We start from the raw sequence: 21611 nt of genomic DNA, 5'->3' as shown, positions 1-21611 counted from the left end.
AGTGTTCTGCCTCCACCTAGGAAGTCCAGAGATCTCACACTTCCTCCCTTCACCACAGCAAGCTTCACAAAGAAGTATCAGAGATGCTCATTGATGCCCCAGGGTATGGCCATGTAAGGATGCCAAAATAAGGTGGTATCTCGAGAAACCAGAAGTTGCCCCTTGGCCTCTTGGAGAGGGTGGGCAGCAGCCTTCGGAGTTACCTTGTCCCAGGGGGTGGTGCAGAGGTCAGGGCCTCACTGAGAAGCAAGACACCTGGGGAAGACCTGTCTCTGGGAACTGGCTCACACTAAAGCAAAACCTCAACAGAGAAACAGAAATCAGAAAGGAAATCCGTCAACGTGCAAAGAGGAAGAAAAACTGACAAAATGAAACCTTTGGGTTAACTGGTCAACATACTTAAAAGTGAAATAAGACTTTTAAAATATCAAAAACATAAGCATTTATTGAATGCTTAGTACATGGCAGACATTGTCCTAAGTGATGTTGGGGCATTATCTCCTCCATACCTGGAAAGCTTAATTATAATAAGAAATTTGCTTGGGGAGAGTAAATCTGAACAAGTGAGTTAGTTGGTTGATGTCAATGGTTAGTGTCATCGAGTTAGGATTACCAATTCATCCTGGTTTGCCAGAGTCTTTGTCAATGTTGACTCTGCAAGTCTCATGTCCTGGGAATACCCTGGTCCTGGGTGAACCAAGATGGTTGGTTGCTCAGAGACTCTCTCTCTCTCACTTTCTCTCTCTCTCTCTCTCTTCTTTTCAGGGTTTACTTGTGGAGAGGACAGCCAGCTGTCTCATCAGGGCCCCTTCTCTCCTGGGCAGCATTGGGTGAACATTGCCGAATTCTCATTTCTGAATCTTACAATTCTTTCCTGTTATCCTATACTTTCTTCCCACATCTGATGTCATAGAGTCATCTAGAGATAAGAACCAGCTGAGCTCAGTCCTCATCATTCCCTCTTCCAGCGTGCCTTCCTGCTCTGCGTGCTGGGCAGCTGCCAGCGTTTTGCACACTCACCTGCCCCTAGAGCTCCTCATGTGACTTACATCCACCACGCAGGAGCACTGATGTAAGGCTCCAAGGAATGAGTGGGCAAAGTAAGCCATTGGCCTTGCGTTGAGACAGCAGAATGGACCACCCGGCAAGCACAGTGGCTTGTATTCTCCTGAGGCCAGGAGGGGCAGGGCAGCTGGTCGACTCAAGCTTCCTGATCATGGCAGAGGCCTGGTGCTTCTGGGTCCCTGCTGGCAATAGCTCCCTCAGCTGGCCTGTTCTTTTAAGTTCAGACAGTGTTACCTTGAGCCTCCCAATGACGTTATGAGTTGTGAGTAACCATTCCTTAAGCTCCTTTTGCATAAATTAGCCAGAAGTTCCTGCAACTTCCAACCAAAAAAACCCACAGATTGATACAGATGGTAACTAGGATGCCATCACCAACAGCTTAATAACAGTGGCTTCCTGGAATGCTGCATTGGAAGGCAATCTGACGCCTCATCCAGGCTCCAGGAGAATGCAGCCGTGATGGATTGGGGCTCTCTCTGATGGCAGCAGAGAAGCAAAAATTGCAGTTGTGCCAGATTCTTGCCATTGGTGGTTGAGATGATTGACAGAACCATGTCTTTCTTCTTTGGTTTTACAATCATACTGTCATGTTTAGGGTATCTTCTACTAAGGCATTGGCTTTGTAAGTTTAACTCTGAAAATCAGAGGTTTTAGACATATTTCTTCACACTTAATCTGTAGAAATATAAGCTAGGATTGTCTTTGATGTCAAGGGTCGAATAATTGTTGATGTAACTTTTTGACGAATATAAACACTGCTGAAAATTTCTTCCTCAGCATGGATAAAGAAGATTCAGAATATTTACATTCCAGTATACATTTTCACTATATACGTCTCTATAGATTACAGAAGTATGCATTACATTTAAGGGGTATTATAAACAAAGTGGCTACAGAGAAGGAATGAAGATGTGGCTCAAATTCAAATCTGCATATATTCTATTTCTTATAATCATAAGTTCCCTTTACGATTCAGTAGTTTAAAATTCTGTTTAATCCTCTACAAAGTTTAAAACATGTGTTTGCATTAGGAAATTCTATTCTTTGCATTGGCTGTAGAATATGACTATTATAGGAAACAGAATCTTCTTATTAAACCAAAAACGAAGTAATCAGCCTTGTGCTATCTTCTCTCTCTTGCACTACGTTTGTTGCTAGGGTTTTCCTGTTGGGCAGACAGCAACTCGGCTGGCTCTTCTCACAGTTGGAGAAAGAAAATAAAGCCACTCTGTTGGAATCCACAACACAAAGCATAATTTCTTTGACAATTTGAGAGTTAGGGGTTCCTCCTTGCCTCTCCCTTGTCTGCCTCCACCTGAAAGGGCTCATCCCTTGGGGGATTTTCTCTCCTGGGAGAGACTTTTACTCTCACACTCAGAGATGGCAAAGATGAGGCCCTGGTGAAGATGTTACAGGCCCCTCTGGCTGGTAATGTGGCATCGCCCTGGCACTGCCTGTTCTGACATCTGTAGACACAAGATGAACAGAACTTTTAGAAATTTTAAAGAGAAAGGAAAGGAGTTTTATTTGACCCCAAGTTAGGACAGCTGCCCAGGATACACACTCCTCACAAAGAAGAGAATGCTCTGGGGAAGGAACATTTAGTGAGGGGTTATATATGTTTTGTTTTGTTTTTACATAAAGAGTTACAAATCATCAAGAAGAAAAGACATTCCAGAAAGTTATCAATTTTATCTTTAGTTTTTAGTATGTGCGAGGCTCTACAGCTTTAATCTTATGGGAACCAGTGAGGTTTGTTTTTCCTATCTTTGTGTTTGGAATGGACCTTTTTGGTTATTTATTTATTTATTTATTTATTTATTTATTTATTTATTTATTTATTTTTAATGATGCAAATGTACAAGCATGCTCGGGGCAGAAAGAGAGCCTGTGAGTCCAGGAACAGGACCCACAGACATGAAAAGTTGAAAATTTCTCTTAGTACAGGCAAGAGTTGGGGCATCTGGGTGGCTCAGTCTGTTGAGTGTCCCAGTCTTGATTTCAACTCGGGTCGTGATCTCAGGGTTGTGGGATGGAGCTCCAGGGGAGCTCTGTGTTCAGTGGGAGTCTGCTTGAGAATCTCCCTCTCCTTCTGCCTCCGTCCCTCCCCCTGCTCCTGCTCTCTCTAAATCAACCAGTCACTCCTTATGACACCCAAGAGTCCAGTCTGGGTGAAATACCTATGTGCCCGATCGGAGGCATAGGATAGGAAAGGGAACTTCTGGAGCCAGAACGAGCTGAAAATAAACTTCATTTCTTTTCTCATGTCATTAAGAGCAGGTGTCCTCCCTAAGAGTTTTTTCCTTGCAAGCTGCAGCAATCCCCATAAACGTAACCCAAGTGTTGTTTTACTAAAGCAAGGGGAAGGTAGGTATTTTAAGATGATAGGACAACAGTTTTGAGCAGGTGTCTGAGGGAGAGAGCAACACTGGCCTTCGCTTGTTGCTGAGTCTCATCTGGGCTTCTGAGCGCTCAGCTGCCTTCCTGGCTTCATGGGCAGTGCATGGCTGAGTTTAAACCAGAGGACTGAATCCTGACTATACCTCTTCAAGCTGGATGACCTTTATTACACCACTTGAGACATGAGTGGCCCTGACCTTGGCCAAGAACAGCTATAGTTCCTACCCCACAAGTTCTGTTGAGGAGGGATGAGCTCATCCATGTGAAAACAGCGCAGGGTCAGCACTTAATCTTTATTAGCTATTAGTCTGGTTATATATTCTTCTTTTCCCCTGTGGATTGGTTTTCTCTGCATTCCTGGGCCTACGTCCAAGCTTGGCTACCCCGCAATGGCAACCCCACTTCTTAAGTCTACACCACCCCAGTCCAGGCCAACAACCAGACTGGAAATGATTCTCTCGGTCTCCAGACCAAAATCTCAGCAGAAAGAATCTTCTTGACTTGGTGTGGTCATGGAGGCAAGTGAAGTCAGCTGTGAAAGGTTGATGTGTGTGCATGTGGGAGTGGGGGTGGAGGGGTGGGGAGAGGAGGTGATGGCAGTGGTTCTCAAAGAAAGAAAGGGTGTCTCCATGGCTGGTTAATCTTCTCCAGAGGGGTGAGGCCAGCAATGCTACATTTTGTAGTGCTTCATGATAAGTCTTTGGTAAGCACTGTTGGTGCCCATCCCAGATACCCTGTATCCTTTTACACATCTGTGTGTCGCTTGCTCCTTCCACCACTGCTGTGTGCTTTGGCTCCTAATTGCCCCTGATCTACAGAGTCATTCTGCTCATAAATGCAGAGAGCAAGAGAGGCCTGGGAGAAGTTGTCTTCCTTCCTCCAGGGCAATCCACAACCAGGGACTGCCAGCTGCCCTGTGAGGGAGTCTGAAAGCCCAGCATCCCTGCCCTGCATGGGGACACACTCTGAGGCAAAACATCCCCTCTCTCCCACTAGGGATCCCTTGGGGGTCAGGCTGAGGCTAGGAGTTTGCCGGAGGTGGCACTTCGCTTGGGTTCTTCCCCTTCTCTGTTTGGCTCCCCCTGGAAGCATTTCCTTAATAAATCACTTACACATGAGTCCTGCTCTCAGGCTCTGTTTCTGGAGCTCAATTTCAAACCATCCCACGGATCAAAAAATGAGTCTGAACTCATTTGTGAGCCATTAATGAATGTAATTGATGTGCATGTGAAAAGAATTCTTTCCATCCCCTGAGATTTGATTTTGTTTCTCATCCTTGCATTCTTCACTGGGTCCCACCCACCGAGAAGGGCTGTGGGGGAGCCCAGTCTCTCTGCCTTCAGAGAGAGATCTTCTTTCAAAGCAAACAAGGAGGACAGCCACTCTTAGAGAGAGAGAGAGAAAAGGAAACAAAAGAAAGAAAAGAAGGTTGGTGTGGTATGTGACCTGCTCTTCCCTTTCCCCCTGCCAGCTGGGAAAGCAGTTTTAACTTTCAGAAAAATAGACTCTTTCCTGCCAAGTCCAGCTGCCTGTCTGAATGCTGAACATGGGAATGCCAGGAAACAGAGTGAGGATGAGAGATGACACTTCTAGGATGAGCTGTCACCTTGACTGATCCTTACGTAGTAATACTCCTAACTCTTACTGTGGGGATTGCTCCTGCTGATGACAAGGACACACAATCCGTGTGGCTTTCAGTGAGAAATGTTCTTGCAGGGACAGATCACCCTGGCTGGCTATGACCTCAGGCCTCACAGGCCAAGGTGCTCTCCTGGGCCACCTGGTCAGCCCTTCACGCTGGGCCAGTCTCAATGCCAGGCACACAAGACAGTCATTGGTAGGGGTGCAATCTTGAGCATTCCTAGTTCCCAACCCGACTAGAGAATATTCTGGCCACCTTGGCTTGACCCCAGTGACTGACAGTCTACCACACCAATTCAAATTTCTTTGGGCTGAAGACATGTCTATTGTTAAAATGTAAGCCCTTTGAGAGAGAGAACACATTTCCCTGTTACTTACATGAACTGGGACTTTCTGGGTTTGCAAGTAACAGAAACCTAATTTAAAATGGTGTGAGCATAAAAGAGGATTTAATTGCCTCAGTACCCAGGGTGGACTGGCTTCAAGCACAGCTAGATTGAGTGCCAAAACAATGTTATCCTAAATCTGTCTTCTTTCCTTCACCAGCTTTGGTTTTTCTCTGTGCTTGCTCCATCTTTGGGTGGCAAAGATGGCCTCCAGTAACTCTCTACTGTCCTGGTAACCCCAAAGGAAGGAGCACCTCTTGCCCCATCAGCCCAGCAAAAATCTCAGGACTACTTCTCATTGGCTTAAGTGAAATGTGTGGTCTCCATGAGCCAATTGCTGTGGCTCTGACTGCTGAGGTCCCAATCATGTGCCAATTGATGGAGTAGAGGAAAGGGGTCAGCCCCACTCAAAGAGTGGGAGGGTGTGGTTCAGCAAGGAAAACTCTAAGTGCTCTTATCAAGAGAGGAGAAAGTGGGTAATAGGAAGACAAAACCAACACCTGTCCACCACACTTATGCTCAATTTTCCTACCTCCACAGTCATGGCAAGCAGAGAGCAATTCTCTGAAAGATGAGGCATAGCAGAGATTGCAAAGACAAGTCCAGAGCAAGGGGCACCATATTGGGAAACCAGGTTGGGGTGGGGGACACAGAATCAGGGCTCCATGAATTGCTAGGGAGGCAACCCAAATACTCTGAGATTTTCATAGTAGCTTCTTAGAAGCTGAGCATATTTCAAGGCCTTGTGAAAAGCAGCACTTGAATCCCAGAAAGCTTGACAGGTGTGGGCAGGGGGCTGGCACTTTGGCTCACAGTTGATACCAGTAGACTGCACCTGGCTTGTAAGCTCAGCCTTCTACTTTGTTGAACAGGAGTGATATACTCTATGAAGATCTTCTCTAGGGGTGCCTGGTGGCTCGGTTGGTGAAGCGTCTGCCTTCAGCTCAGATCATGATCCCAGGGTCCTAAGATTGAGCCCCACATGGGGCTCCCTGTTCATCAGGGAGCCTGCTTCTCCCTCTGCTCCTCCCCCTGCTTATGCGCTCTCTCTCTCCCCCCCCCATTGTTTCTCTCTCAAATAAATAAATTTAAAAAAAAAGATGTTTACCAAAAACAACAACAACAACAAAAAGATTTTTCTGCATCGTAGTCCCAGGATCCTTCACCAGGCTTCATGTGATGTATACATGTATACATGTATCCCTGTGCCTGGCAGGGATAACTGTGACAAAACCAGGAAGGGCATCCTGTCTCATTAGCTGGGCTGACCCATCATCTCTTTCTGACTAATCTGACTCCCAGGCGGCTGAGATGCACTGAGCGCCCTATTATAACACCCATGTGAAGTCTGGCCTAGTGTTCCCCTCTGCAGACAAGGAAGTAGGTCTTACAGAAAGGTGAATTATTTTGCCAGCCAGTGAGCGGTGGACCCAGGATAGAGGCCCCATTTAACATCCTTAAGCCCCAGGCCACCACCAAGACTGTGAAACCAGAAGTAGCTGGGGAAATAGGGAGGAACAAAGCTTAAAGCAATCATGCAATAAAGGGGTAGGGGGAAAATCCAGGTGTGCAAGACATGGGTACTGGCAGTCTGAACACAAGCAAGGAGCCAAAAGATTATGAGAACATGCTGCCCTTTATTTGCTGAAGATGATACCACCTGTGGGTAGGGTGATCACATAATTGATCGTCTAAACTGACATCGTTTGAGAATGAGAGGGCACTCTTGGTAATTAGGCCAGGGAGACTAGAACCGATCCAGACCGGCTTGAGCAAAGGAGGACTCAGGGTCACTCCAACCGGAGCAAGGCTTTATTGGAATAGTGGTGATGGACATTCATGGATTCATCCAAAGCCCCTCAGCCCCTCCATCCACCATCGAGGGCTGCAGGATGGCCAGTGAGGGATGTATCAGTTGCCCTTGGTCTTTGGAAGCCCTATGCTTCAGCTTGAGTTCTTCTCCAGACACCATAGACACAGGAGACAAAAGACACAGCATAAATAATTAACTTATTTAATTTAAAACCAACAATTAAGCAAGGTAGTACAGCAGAGTGGTAAAAGGATTTCCCTTTGAGGTTTAGGTTTGTTTGTTTGCTTGCTTGCTTTAAAGATTTTATTTACTTATTCATGAGAGACAGAGAGAGAGGCAGATGGAAAAGCAGACTTCATGCAAGGAGCCCGGTGTGAGACTCGATCCCAGGACTTCAGGATCACGCTCTGAGCCAAATGCAGACGCTCAATCACTGAGCCACCCAGGCGTCCCGAGGTTTAGGTTTGGTTCTCACTATGTGAACTTGGGCAGGTGTCTTTGGAGCCCAGGGTCCTGATCTGTAAAATGGGAATGAGGGTACAGAATGAGTTTTACTTTGTCTTAGGCACTGGGCTGAGTCTTCTCTGTGGATACTTAATCCAGCATCATCACAACCTTATGAGGCAGGTACCATTACAATCCCCATTTTGCAGGCTGGGGCACTGAAGCCCAGTAAAGGTTAAGTAACTGTTGTAAAAAAAAAAAAATTGTACAACCAGGTTATACAATTAATAAATACCTGTCTTTTTTAAAGATTTTATTTATTTATTCATGAGAGACACAGAGAGAGAAGCAGAGACACAGGCAGAGGGAGAAGCAGGCTCCATGCAGGGAGCCCAATGTGGGACTCAATCCCAGGACTTTGGGATCATGTCCTGAGCCAAAGGCAGACACTCAACCACTGAGCCACCCAGGTGCTCCTACATGTCTTTTTTTTTTTTTATGATTTTATTTATTTATTTGAGAGAAAGAGCATGAGCAGGGGTTGGATGGGGGAGAGGTAGAGGGAGGAGCCCAACGCAGGACTCCATCCTAGGGCCCTGAGGTCATGGCCTGAGCTGAAACCAAGAGTCACCTGTTTAACTGACTGAGCCACCCAGGCACCCCCATTGAATACTGTCTTCTAGGGGATTGGTCTTGGTGACTAAATGAGATAATGCTTATTTAAAAATGAGCATACTGACTGAAATCTAATAGAAGCCCTGGATGAACTATTAGTCTTAAATCGTGGTAATTTAGTATTCAGGATTATTGTGATCTTCCATTTGTAATTTGGAAGGCACTAAGATGAATCATATTTCTAACTCACCATATGGCAGGAGGATCCTCTGAATAAAATCTTTTAATACTCCTTAATACCCTAGGAGGACAGCATTGTTGACATGACCCATCTTCGAGAACCCCAAGAATCTGAAACATCCATGCAGTTCTTGCTGCAGCTGGAAAGGGAAATATCTACATGTGTCCTTAAACCCAGACACTTATATAAAAACAACAACAACAACAACCTCGTGGGGAGAAAGCAGATGTGGAGAGAGAATAGTTTTTCAATCATCTGCCCCAATTCCTCAACAAAAGGCAGCTTGTGTGCCCCATTCCCAGGGACCCAGCTACATGCCTGCCATCAATCCTTGCAAAAGTCCTGGGACCCATTAGAACACTTAAACCACCTCCCTCGACCTCGCATGGTGCTAAGGCAGAGAGGGCAGAAGAGAAGTGCGTAGCCACTGAGAGATACTACAGGCCTCCAGTCCATCCACTGGCAAAGCTGCTCGTGAGGGGTTGGGACCCGGGCCTCCTATGCAGGAAGAATCAAGTTCCAATTTCTGGATCCAAATAGGTGTTGTGACCTTGGGCAAGTAGGATAACTAACTTTTGGGGCTTTGATTTCCTCTTTGGTAAAATAGGGATAAGAAAACCTTCCTTGGATGCCTGGGTGGCTCAGTCAGTTGAGTGTCTGCCTTCAGCTCAGGTCATGATCCTGGAGTGCCAGGACTGAGTCCCACATCAGGCTCCCTGCTCAGCGGGGAGCCTCTTTCTCCCTCTGCCTCTGCCCCTCCTCCTGTTCGTGCTCTCTCTCGCTCTGTGTCTCTCTCAAATAAATAAATAATCTTAAAAATAAAATAAAATAGGAGTGTCTGGGTGGCTCAGTGGTTGAATCTGCCTTTGGCTCAGGTTGTGATCCCAGGATCCTGGTATTGAGTTCTGTATCGGGCTCCCTGCATGGAGCCAGCTTCTCCCTCTGCCTATGTCTCTGCCTCTGTCTCTGTGTCTCTCATGAATAAATAAATAAAATCTTTAAAAATAAAATAAAATAAAGCTTAAAGACAAGAAAACCTTCCTTGTATCTTTTAAGAAGCAGTGTATGTTATATGCTTAACAGAGTGCCTGACACTTAGTAGTTTCATAAATGTTAACTGTTGTTACTCATAAGTATTCATTGAAAATGTCACTGTACGAGGCAGTATGACCATAGGGATATGTACAGTCCCTGACCTGCAGAGCTTACAGACACATAGAAAAGAAGGACTAAGTGCCATAACAAGATGGACACTCCAGCAGGTGCTCAGCGGGGTGGGAAGATGGTGGGGGAGGGGAGGAGAGAGGAGAGAGATGCATGTGCAGACAGCTGCAGGCTGGAAGCACCCAAGAGGTGCATGCTGAGGATGGTTGGGGTCTGGACAGATGCAAAGAAAGAAAAAGCTCAGTGGAATCTAGAAGGGGCCCAGGAGGAGGCGTGCGGAGGAAATGGGACAGGGTAGCACTTGGAGGGAGACCATAATAGGGCACCGCTGCTCACCCCACCTGACCTACCTCTGCTGAGATCCAGAAACTCATCATAGGCGTGAGGCAGATGCCCTTAAAGGCATCACTTCTTCCACCAGCACCCGAGAATTCACAAATCACAAGTGTCTAGAACTTAGTGTGGGAGTCAGAATCCACACAAGAGCTGGATACGAGTTTCTCCGCAGTGACTTTGAACATTACATACAAAAACCTGCTCATGGCCCTGTGAATTTCTGATATGGATTGCTCATTTGCTCCCAGCAGAAATTGATAAACAAAACAAAACAAAACAAAACAACAACCTTTGGTTGGGTGTGGTGACAAAAACTCTTGTGATGTGGGTTTCTGTTGCTCTCTGGCTATCTGGCCTCTGCCTCTTCTGTGTCCAACATTACTCTGCTGGGGGCTGAGCTGGGAAAAACACTAGCACTACCTGATGGCTCATCAAAGAACATTCTTTCTTCCAAAAAAAAAAAAAAGAACATTCTTCCTTGTGGTATAGCACTGCAAGTTCAGAATGTTCTATACAATTATGTGCCTAAGGAGTTCTTGGTTCTCTAATGAGCTTTGCAAATGATCGGCCTTGGATGAAGTTTGATCCTGGGATGGATTTCTCCCTTTACTGATCCAACTTTGCAGCACCGCTCTTACTCTTTAATCTGCCAGTTTTTTCTTCTGCCCCGACTCACTGATGGGAGAGGAGACTGCGCTTTGGTATTTTCTTCTCTTGATGGGAAGGGTCAATTCCCAACAGGGCTTAAGTTCCAAATGGTTCTCTTTGGGGGCGGGAACACAAGGGCTGCATTCCTTGGGTGATATTATTGAAGAATAACCCATCTGGCTTCATCAACACTTGGTCAAAACGTATACAGTGATGACATGAGGAACGTATTCTTGATTCTCAGGCATGTGCCACTTTCAGAATTCCCTGCAAGTTCCATGGAGTTGCACGTGAGCAGCTGGTGGGGTGAGGGCAGCTGGGACTCATGGCCTCAATGGTCAGAAATGCTCCGTCTGCTCACTGTGTCCCAAATGTCTGGTTGAACTGCATACTTAATAATGTCTGTCTATCCAGAGGGCAATAGAATGTTCCCGGACTGGGAGGCCACTGATATTTCCATTTTTTTCCAGAGAAATACTGGCCTGAGGCCCTCGGAAACATTGCTTCATTGCCTAGCGTTATAAGAATTTGCCTGACCTAGTTTGTGGAGGCAAATTAACCCTAGTCCTATGGTTGTTTCGTGCAAAAGGGAGAAATGAAAGTTTTTATTGCTAACTACATCCCATTTGCTTAAGTCAATCACAACCACTGAAAGATCAGCTCAAAAATGTTGTTTTAGTAGGAACAAGGTCTTCATGGATCCAGATTGGGTAGATCTGTGACTCAAAAAAGACAAAAATCCCCTCCTTCATTCCTTTAGCTGGGATTATTGGGTGGGGCCACCATTCTGTGACTATGCGACTACTATTCACACATTCACCCGGACTACGCCTTCAATCGTGTGATATTTGTGGTGACTCCAGAGCAGCACAATCCTCTCATCTTGGTTTTTCATGTAAACAAGAGAATAAAGCTATCAATTTCTCAGCCTCCCATAGACTGAGGCCGAGGAGAAACCTAATAATCGAATCTTTACAAGATGACCTTTCAGAGTTAAGGGAGCCTGGCTTCTGTGTGTTGGAGGGAGTGTTCGTTAAAACGGAAATATCTCAGACGTGTTGCTGGTTCTTAGTCTAACTTGGCTCAAAGATGCACGATATGCGAAGACGGGTGGCATGAGGGTGCCAGGTGATGATGTCCCAGACAAGAGGTAACATGGTTCTGGCCAATAAAAAAAAGTTTGAATGCCACATTAGGCAAGTCAGGAAAAATCACTCTTCCTTCTTAAAATCTGAGATTACTTTCTTGGAAAATAAACATTTACTCCTAGACCTGGGGGTCTGATTCAACTGTTACCTGCACGCTTACCCGGAGGATTCGTCTCTGAGAGGGACCACCCTGAGAGTGCCCACGCTTGCCCTGATAGTGGGAGGGAGGCCTTGGAGCCAAAGCCAGCAGGGTGCCCCAGCAGCAGCCAGGAGTCAGTAGGTCTTGGGCGGTGAAGGCCAGGGCTCACAGTGCCCCTGAGGAATTATTTGAGCAAAATATTCCAGGCTGGAGGAAATTTACTGCCTGGGAACAGGAAGGGTCCTGGGCTCAGTTTCTAGGGGTGGTGTGGGGTCCCCTATATGGGGGGATGAATGGTTCCCTGGGTGAGCTAGGAAAGCACGTTTTAATTTTCTTTTTTTCTGGGGTGCATAGGTGGTTCAGTGGTTGAGCATCTGCCTTTGGCTCAGGTTATGATCTGGAGGTCCTGGGATTTGAGTCCCACCTCGGGCTCCCCAAAGGGCACCTGCTTCTCCCTCTGCCTATGTCTCTGCCTCTCTCTATCTACATAAATACTCTTTATGTATTTAAGAGATAAAATCTTAAAAATAAATAAGTAAATCTTTCTTTTTTCTCCCACTGAAATATTTTTCAACTTTTTTTTCTTGATTTGAAAGCAGGGAAGACTGCACTTCATGGGACTCTCTTGTAAAGGATGAATGCCTTAGGTGTTTTGTTTTGTTTCTCAAAGAGGGGAAGGTTGCGTCCAGCGCAGAACTGTTCAGCGGTACCCTCCTGCCCCGCCCCGTGGGGTCCTGACTCACCCCAGCGCTGGGGTGAAGCGTGCACACCTGCAGCCTGCAAGGCGCTGGGAGAACCGGGGTCTCAGGCCCGGGAAGGGAAGCCGGCCCGGCCTCGGGGAGCGACCACTGCGGATCCAGAAGCATGCCCTCTGCTCCCGGAGGCGCCAGAGGAGGCGAGCGCGAGCGGCCGCTTGGGGTCGTGCAAGTCGCGGCGGCGCAGGGAGCAGCACCCAGAGCTCACCCAGGGGTCCCGGGGAGCGGAGCGGGCGCCCGGCCGTCATGCGGTCCTCTCCTGCCACCTGTCGACAGCATCGCTCACTGCGGTTTCCGGATGCACCTGCGCTGTTCTGTCCGTGGACCCCTGCAGGACGTGCGGGCTCCGGAACATTAGAACTCTTCAAGGCACGTTTTCTGCAAATTAAAATAGATGTATTGAGTTCTCAGGGGAAAATACATGTTCTACTCGGTTACGTATGTTATTGGGTAAATTAGCTGATTTTCATTCTGTATGCTAGAATGATACAAGCATAACGGGACGCAGAGTTGTCTTCTTTCTTACATTAGGTTAACACATAAAAGCCCTGCATAATTTTAAGATTTTTTGTTGTTGCTGTTTTTTTTTTTAGAAAATATGATCACCCTAAAGGTACTGAAGGAATTTTTAGAAGAGAAATAGTATATGACTATGATTTGCACACAAGCGAGTGGGGAACATCTGCAGAATGAACAGGATGGAGAGCCATGGGAGTTCACGTATAAGCAAGTAGAGCTTGAGAAACTGCCCAAATGTTATACTGGCTTGGACTTTCGCTGGAAGATTGAGAAGATGCTATCCAAAGCACAATTGTTCATATCCTTCCATTCAACAATCCACGAATTCAAAACCATGAGAAAAGTAATGTGGATGATATTCTTCATAAGATGGGTTAATGTCCAACAATAGAGGAGCTAAAGTTATGGCTCATTCAGAATATGGAATACTACAGAAGCCTAAGAATTATTTGTACAAATATGTACAAATACTAATATGAGAAACACATATCCAGGAAAATATAAACTAGTAGATAAAAATAGAGATACTGAATAAAACTGGAAAAGAATATTTAAAATATTAAAGCTGAGTTAGTCTGTTATGTATGCATACTGATATTTCTGTTTTCCTAATTACATAACAGGTACAGAAGTGCATTCTTGTTGTAACACATTTAAGCCACACAAAAGTGTATTATTAGGTAAGAAGTGGAGGATCCCATAATCTGCTTGCTTCTAGCTTGTCTGCTCCCTAGTAATAGATAACATAAGCTCTCCAGATCGTCTTCCTTCGAGTTAGACACACACACACACACACACACACACACACACAATTATATATAATGTTATTTCAACATAAAAGTGATAACATTGTATTTCTTGCAACTCAATTCTTCTAAAAATATGCATTATAGATCTTTTTGGGTAGATAAATATAGATATATATCATTGTATTTTTTTAAGATTTTATTTATTTCACAGAGAGAGAGAGCACAAGTAGGGGGTAGTGGGAGAGGGAGAGGAAGAAGCAGGCTCCCCACCAAGCAGGGAGCCTGATGCAGGGCTCAATCTCAGGACCCTGGAATCATGACCTGAGCCAAAGGCAGATGCTTAACCAACTGAGCCACCCAGGCCCCCCAACTCATTGTTTTTAACCACTACTTAATGTGATCTACTCTAATAAATTTAACTATTTCACAATTGACAGATATTCGGTTCTTCTAATTTTTAAAATGATAATAATTCTGCAAATGACCCCTTGTATATTTATCTTGTACACTCTATTAATGAATTTAAATTTTTAATATTTTTATTAGCCATTTTTGTATTTCCTTAGAGAATTTCCTATTCATATCTTTTCTAAATTTTTGTCATTGTTTACATTTTTATTATTGATTTGATGGACCCTTAATGAATTTTTAGATGTTATTGAGATTTCACTGGATTTAGAGATTGGTACAACATAGAATGTTTCTGTCCAGAACATAATTTTTAAAAAAATCTAACTTATTTAAATTCAATTAAATAACATATAGTGGGGATCCCTGGGTGGCGCAGCGGTTTAGCGCCTGCCTTTGGCCCAGGGCGCGATCCTGGAGACCCGGGATCGAATCCCACGTCGGGCTCCCGGTGCATGGAGCCTGCTTCTCCCTCTGCCTGTGTCTCTGCCTCTCTCTCTCTCTCTGTGTGTGTGACTATCATAAATAAATAAAAATTAAAAAAAATAAATAAATAACATATAGTGTATTATTAGTTTCAGAGGTAGAGTTCAGTGATTCATCAGTTGCATAGAATCAGTTGCATAGAATGCTCATCATATCACGTGCCCTCCTTCATTCCCATCACCCAGTTACCACATCCCCCCACCCATCTCCCCTCCAACAACCCTTAGTTTGTTTCCTAGAGTTGGGTCTCTTATGATGTGTGCCTCTCTGATTTTGTCTTATTTTTCCCTCCCTTCCCCTATGATCCTGTTTTGTTTCTTAAGTTCCACATGAGTGAAATCATGATAATTGTCTTTCTCTGATTATCTTATTTCATTTAGCATAATACCCTCTAGTTCTATCCACGCCATTGCAAGTGGCAAGATTTCATTTTTTCATGGCTGAGTAACATTCCATTGTATATATATATACACCACATCTTCTTTATCTATTCATCTATCAATGCACATCTGGGCTCTTTTTGTACTTTGGCTATTGTGGACATTGCTGCTATAAACATTGGAGTGCAGGTGTCCCTTCGGATCACTATGGTTGTATCTTTTGGATAAATGCCTAGTAGTGCAAAAGGATAGCTCTATATTTAACTTTTTGAGAAATCTCCATACTATTTTCTAAGTGGCTGCACCAGCTTACATTCCCACCAACAGTGTAAGAGGGTTCCTCTTTCTCCATATCCTCATCAACATATCTTGTTTCCTGAGTTGATCGTTTTAGCCACAGAACTTATGTTTTCCCATTTACTCTAGTCTTCTTTTATATTCCTTGGTAAAATGTTCTTGTTTTTCTTTATTTAAATCTTATACACTTCTTTTTATAATATATATTACATAGAGGAAGATAGTTTTCAATAGTTATTTACATAACTAAAATAATTTTAATGGGAACAATTACTAGCTCCAGCTAAAAACAGCAGTTTTTTAAAGCTATAATGATCTGTCAAGTAATAACTTGAAAAAGTATAATTATTAGCCTACTCATTTGCTTGTATACAAGGAAAATCAAAAGATTGATTTAATTTCCTCTAACAACCTCAAAACACAATTTAGACACACACACACACACACACACACACACACACACACAAAGAAAGAGGAAAAACCACAGCTTGGGAATAGTAAGTCTTATTTTCCTTTCTTTGGATAAGCGACTCATCACCTGGCAGTATGCACAGAGGCCGCGGGAGGGGAGGTAATCCAATCCTGGGGAGCGGGGTCATCAAAGAAAATAATTTCAATTACTTCACAATCCTTCCAAACTCCTTGAGCATTTGAACTGTGAAGTCTTCATAACAGACATCTCTGTAGTGTCTCCCTGTGCCCTTCCTCTGGCACTTCCAGCTCCATTAGGGCAGGCCTCACCATTTCCCTCATTAGAATCTTTCCAGTACCCAATAGATGTGGATAAAGTTGCTAATAATAAATTTTCTGGGGCACCTGGGTGGCTCAGTGGTTGAGCATCTGCCTTTGGCTCAGGTCATGATCCTGGGGTCCTGGGATTGAGTCCCACATCGGACTTCCTGCAGGGAGTCTGTTTCTCCCTCTGCCTGTGTCTCTGCCTCTTTCTCTATGTCTCTCATGAATAAATAAATACAATCTTTAAAATAATAATAATAATAATTTTTTCTGATACAATTTTTGTATTAAAAAACATGAATGCTGGAGCATGATAAACTGATCTTACAGTTCTGAAGAGAAGATGTACAAGAATAGCCTTGATAATTTGGATGAAAGAGAGCAGTAAAAGAGAATTCACCCCACCTGCTTTCTTTTTTTTTTTAATTTATTTTTTATTGGTGTTCAATACAGAATAACCCCCAGTGCCCGTCACCCATTCACTCCCACCCCCCGCCCTCCTCCCCTTCTACCACCCCTAGTTCGTTTCCCAGAGTTAGCAGTCTTTATGTTCTGTCTCCCTTTCTGATATTTCCCACACATTTCTTCTCCCTTCCCTTATATTCCCTTTCACTATTATTTATATTCCCCAAATGAATGAGAACATATAATGTTTGTCCTTCTCCGACTGACTTACTTCACTCAGCATAATACCCTCCAGTTCCATCCACGTTGAAGCAAATGGTGGGTATTTGTCATTTCTAATAGCTGAGTAATATTCCATTGTATACATAAACCACATCTTCTTTATCCATTCATCTTTCGTTGGACACCGAGGCTCCTTCCACAGTTTGGCTATCGTAGCCATTGCTGCTAGAAACATCGGGGTGCAGGTGTCCCGGCGTTTCATTGCATCTGTATCTTTGGGGTAAATTCCCAACAGTGCAATTGCTGGGTCGTAGGGCAGGTCTATTTTTAACTCTTTGAGGAACCTCCACACAGTTTTCCAGAGTGGCTGCACCAGTTCACATTCCCACCAACAGTGTAAGAGGGTTCCCCTTTCTCCGCATCCTCTCCAACATTTGTTGTTTCCTGCCTTGTTAATTTGCCCCATTCTCACTGGTGTGAGGTGGTATCTCATTGTGGTTTTGATTTGTATTTCCCTGATGGCAAGTGATGCAGAGCATTTTCTCATGTGCATGTTGGCCATGTCTATGTCTTCCTCTGTGAGATTTCTGTTCATGTCTTTTGCCCATTTCATGATTGGATTGTTTGTTTCTTTGGTGTTGAGTTTAATAAGTTCTTTATAGATCTTGGAAACTAGCCCTTTATCTGATATGTCATTTGCAAATATCTTCTCCCATTCTGTAGGTTGTCTTTTAGTTTTGTTGACTGTATCCTTTGCTGTGCAAAAGCTTCTTATCTTGATGAAGCTTTTTCAAAACATGCTGCAAAGCTAAAATAATGTGAAAATGAGACATTGATGCAGAAACGGAGAAGTCAATCAAATAAGCTGAAAGAGTTGCCCTTTCTCAATGTGACCAACATGACCACTAGGCCAGTTTCTGTACCAGGAGGCCTTGACATACCATGGGGCTGCAAATGAGCTGCCCCACACTGAAAACAAGTTTTCCAAAACTCTCATTTTTACTTGAGCACTCAAAGTAAAGCACTCATTCAGAAGCTATTTCTTAATTTCTAAAACATGGCAATTTTATGATTATTTTGCTGATTTTTATCTTCATTATGCTTCGGTCTGAGAACACACTATATATGATTTTGGCATCTGCAGAGACTTGCCTTATAGCTTAGCATATCATCATTCTGTGTAAAAGACTTGTGTATTCTTGAAAAGAATATTCTGTAGATATTGGGGGCAATGTTCTCTATATGTTTATTAGGCATTTTATTTAACTGCATTGTTCAACACTTGCACATATTTACTGAGTTTGTGTGTGTGTCTGATTGGTTTATCACTTACTGAGAGAGGTGTTTTCAGATCTCTCACTATGATTTGAATTGGTTTGTTTAGTTATGTCATTCTTTGCTTTATATATTTTGAGGCTACGCTATTATTATATACATATCTAAGTTTTTTTTTTTAATTTTTATTTATTTATGATAGTCAGAGAGAGAGAGAGAGAGAGAGAGAGGCAGAGACACAGGCAGAGGGAGAAGCAGGCTCCATGCACCGGGAGCCCGACGTGGGATTCGATCCCGGGTCTCCAGGATCGCGCCCTGGGCCAAAGGCAGGCGCCAAACCGCTGCGCCACCCAGGGATCCCACATATCTAAGTTTTTATATCTTAGTTTTTATATCTTCCTGGTTAATTAACATTTTTATCATTATGGAGACTTCTGAGAGAAATAGCAGAGTTGGAGGATTCTAAGCTCATCTCATTTCACAGATACAACTAGACAATACCACATCAGTGTAAATGACCCAAAAAACAACCTGAACCCTGGCAGAACAGACTCTCCACTGGTGAATGTAGAGAGAAGCCACATCAAAAAGGGTAGGAAGGGTGGAGACTCAGCGAGGAGCCAAATGACCCCTGAGTCTGATTGTGGGAGAGAGGGATACTGCAGGCACAGAGAGGATAGAGAAACAGGCTTGATGCCAGGCACCCAAAGCACAGAAGACTTATAGTAGGAAGACAAGCCCCATAACATTTGGCTTTGAAAACCAGAGAGGCCTAACTTCTTGAGTTCTTATAACCTGCAGGGATTAATACCTGGAACTTTAAAAATCAGTGAGCTCACTTGGGTGGCACAGTTGCTTAAGTGTCTGACTTTTGGTTTCAACTCAGGTTGTGATCTCAGGGTTGTGAGTTTGAGCCCCATGTCCAGCTCTACACTCAGAGTGGAGTCTACCTGGGATTCTCTCATTCTCCTTTTGTCATCCCAATAGTACTCCCCACCACCTCTCTCTTTAAAATAATCAAATCTTATTAAAATTTTTAAAAATTAAAATCAGTAGTCTTGGCTCTGGGAGAGCCAGAAGGGGTTACAAAACTGAATGCCTGCTCTTAAAGAGACAGCACAACAAACAGCTCCATGAAGATATGGCATAGAAGCAGCAGTTTGGAAAATGCCTGGGGTATATGGGAGGGAGATTTGTTTACTAAACTCAGAGTGGGTTCTAGAGGAGCAGGGATTGTTGGGAGACCTCTCAAGAACAAAAGAGCTGGCAGGTGACATTTCCCTCCCCTGACCTACAGCCTAGATACACATACACCTGTGGGAACCAATGCAGTGTGAACACCCTCCAACTCGGCTTGCTAAGAGTGTCCTCTCCTGGCTCCCACTCTTCTGGAGTCATACCCCATCCATCTCAGCCTCAGCAGGAGTTTTCCTGTTAACTGCAAATCTCCCATAGTGGACTGGCATAAGCCTTAATTGCACTGCACCCCTAGCCCCAAGTTATCCTACAAACCTGCCCTCAACAGGAGTCCATCCAAAGCAGAGTCACAGCATGGCAAGCACCAGGGGTCCAAGCACCCCTGATAGGGCCCACCACCACACCAAACTGACTCCAGTCCTAAGGAGAGGGGAAGATAACCACATCCACCAATCCTACTGTGGCCCCAGCAGTGAGCTGGGGACAGATATCTAGTCTGACTGCTGGCCCTGCCCACCAATGAAAGTTTCTCAAGGGACAACATGGATAGCATGGATGTAGTTTGGTGTTACTGCAGCTCTGGCAGATGCCTGATCTGACTAAACTCCAGCCCAAATCAGCCCCAGATTAGCCTGCTAACAACACAAGGACCAAACACTTCCCACAACAGACAAAGAAAGCCATTGTAATAAACTGGACTGAAGGTAAACACAGCTTAGCCACAACAGTAGGGTGCATGCAAAACACATAGGAGCCACCCCTGAAGCACCAGGTTCTGGTGAACAGGGAACATGGCACTGCAAGACACTACAGGACCTCTTCTTCATAAGGCCACACCTTCAGGAGTATGAAACATAGCTGATTTTCCTTTTTTTTTTTTTTTTAAAGATTTTATTTATTCATGAGAGACACAGAAAGAAGGCAGAGACATAGGCAGAGGGAGAAGCAGGCTCCTCACAGGGAGCCCAATGTGGGATTTGATCCCGGAATGCAGCTCATGCCCTGAGCTGAAGGCATATGCTCAACTGCTGAGCCACTGAGGCGTCCCATAACTGACTTTCCTAACACACAGAAACAGACACAGAGAGCTAGTCAAAATGAGGAGACAGAGGAATATGTCCCAAATGAAAGAGCAGGACAAAACTACAGCCAGAGAGTTAAATGACATGGAGAAGAACAAATAGGCCCCAAAGAGAATTTTAAGTAAAGGTCACAAAGACATTCACTGAACTTGAGAAAAGAGTGGAGGACCTCAGTGAGACCTGCAACAAAGAGACAGAAAACATGGAAAAGAACCAATCAGAGATGAAGCACTCAATAAGAGAAGTAAAAAACTAGATGGAATAAATAGTAGACTAAAGGAAGCAGAATAGATATGTGACCTGGAGGATGGAGCAATAGAAAACAATCAGTCTAAATAAGAGAGAGAGGGAGAAATAATAACAAATAGATTAAAGGAAGTCAACAACACCATCAGGCATGATGACATTCACATTATAGTGATCCTAGAAGAAGAAGAGAGAAAATGGAAGGCAGAAAAATTTTTTGAAGGAATAATAGCTGAAAACTTCTGTAATCTGGGGAAGAAAACAGGAATCCAGATCTAGAAGGCACAGAGAACTCCCAACAAAGTCAACCCAAGGAAGTCCACGTGAAGACACATAATAATTAAAATGACAAAAAGTAGTGATAAAGAGAGAATTTAAAATTCAGCAAAAGAAAGTAGATACATATAAGGGAAAAGCAATAAGGCCATCAGCTGATTTTTCAGCAGAAACTTTGCAGGCCAGAGGGTGTGGCATGATACATTCAAACTGCTGAAAGGAAAAATCTGCAGCCAAGGATCCTCTAACCATTAATGCTGTCATTCGGAACACAAGGAGGGATAAAGAGTTTCCCAGAAAAACAGAAGTTAAAGGAATTCATCACCACCAAGTCAGCCTTACAAGAAATGCTAATGGGGAACTCTTTAAGTGGAAGGAAAGACCATAAGTAGGAATAAGAAAAGTAGGAAACACAAAAGCAATAAAATTAAGAACATCTTTAGAAATCAGTCAAAGGATTCACAAAATAAAAGGATATAAAGTATGACACCATATACCAAAAATGTGGAAGGGAGAGGAGTAAAAACTTAGTTTTTAGA

General features: G+C 44.0%; 1 protein-coding gene across 1 annotated transcript; it reads right to left on the bottom strand.

Annotated features, from left to right (window-relative positions):
• Positions 1-7109: 7109 nt before the first annotated feature.
• LOC144306849 (uncharacterized) lies at positions 7110-13167 on the bottom strand. Its single transcript, XM_077886466.1, has 3 exons — positions 12784-13167; positions 10120-11914; positions 7110-7823 (listed from the first exon to the last, which is right to left on the bottom strand). The coding sequence occupies exons 1-2, from the start codon at positions 13041-13043 to the stop codon at positions 11827-11829; spliced, it is 348 nt and encodes a 115-aa protein (XP_077742592.1). The 5' UTR covers positions 13044-13167; the 3' UTR covers positions 7110-7823; positions 10120-11826.
• Positions 13168-21611: the final 8444 nt, after the last annotated feature.

The sequence above is a fragment of the Canis aureus genome, chromosome 37 (genome assembly GCF_053574225.1).
Source record: "Canis aureus isolate CA01 chromosome 37, VMU_Caureus_v.1.0, whole genome shotgun sequence".
NCBI classification, from domain to species: domain Eukaryota; kingdom Metazoa; phylum Chordata; class Mammalia; order Carnivora; family Canidae; genus Canis; species Canis aureus.
This window is presented reverse-complemented; position numbering and strand designations above follow the sequence as displayed.

Coding starts and splice junctions, on each gene's coding strand:
- LOC144306849 (XM_077886466.1), bottom strand. CDS start 13,043: ATGACGGCCGGGCGCCCGCTCCGCTCCCCGGGACCCCTGGGTGAGCTC. Junction 11,915..12,783: donor CGCTTCACCCCAGCGCTGGG/GTGAGTCAGGAC, acceptor TTTATTGGCCAG/AACCATGTTACCTCTTGTCT.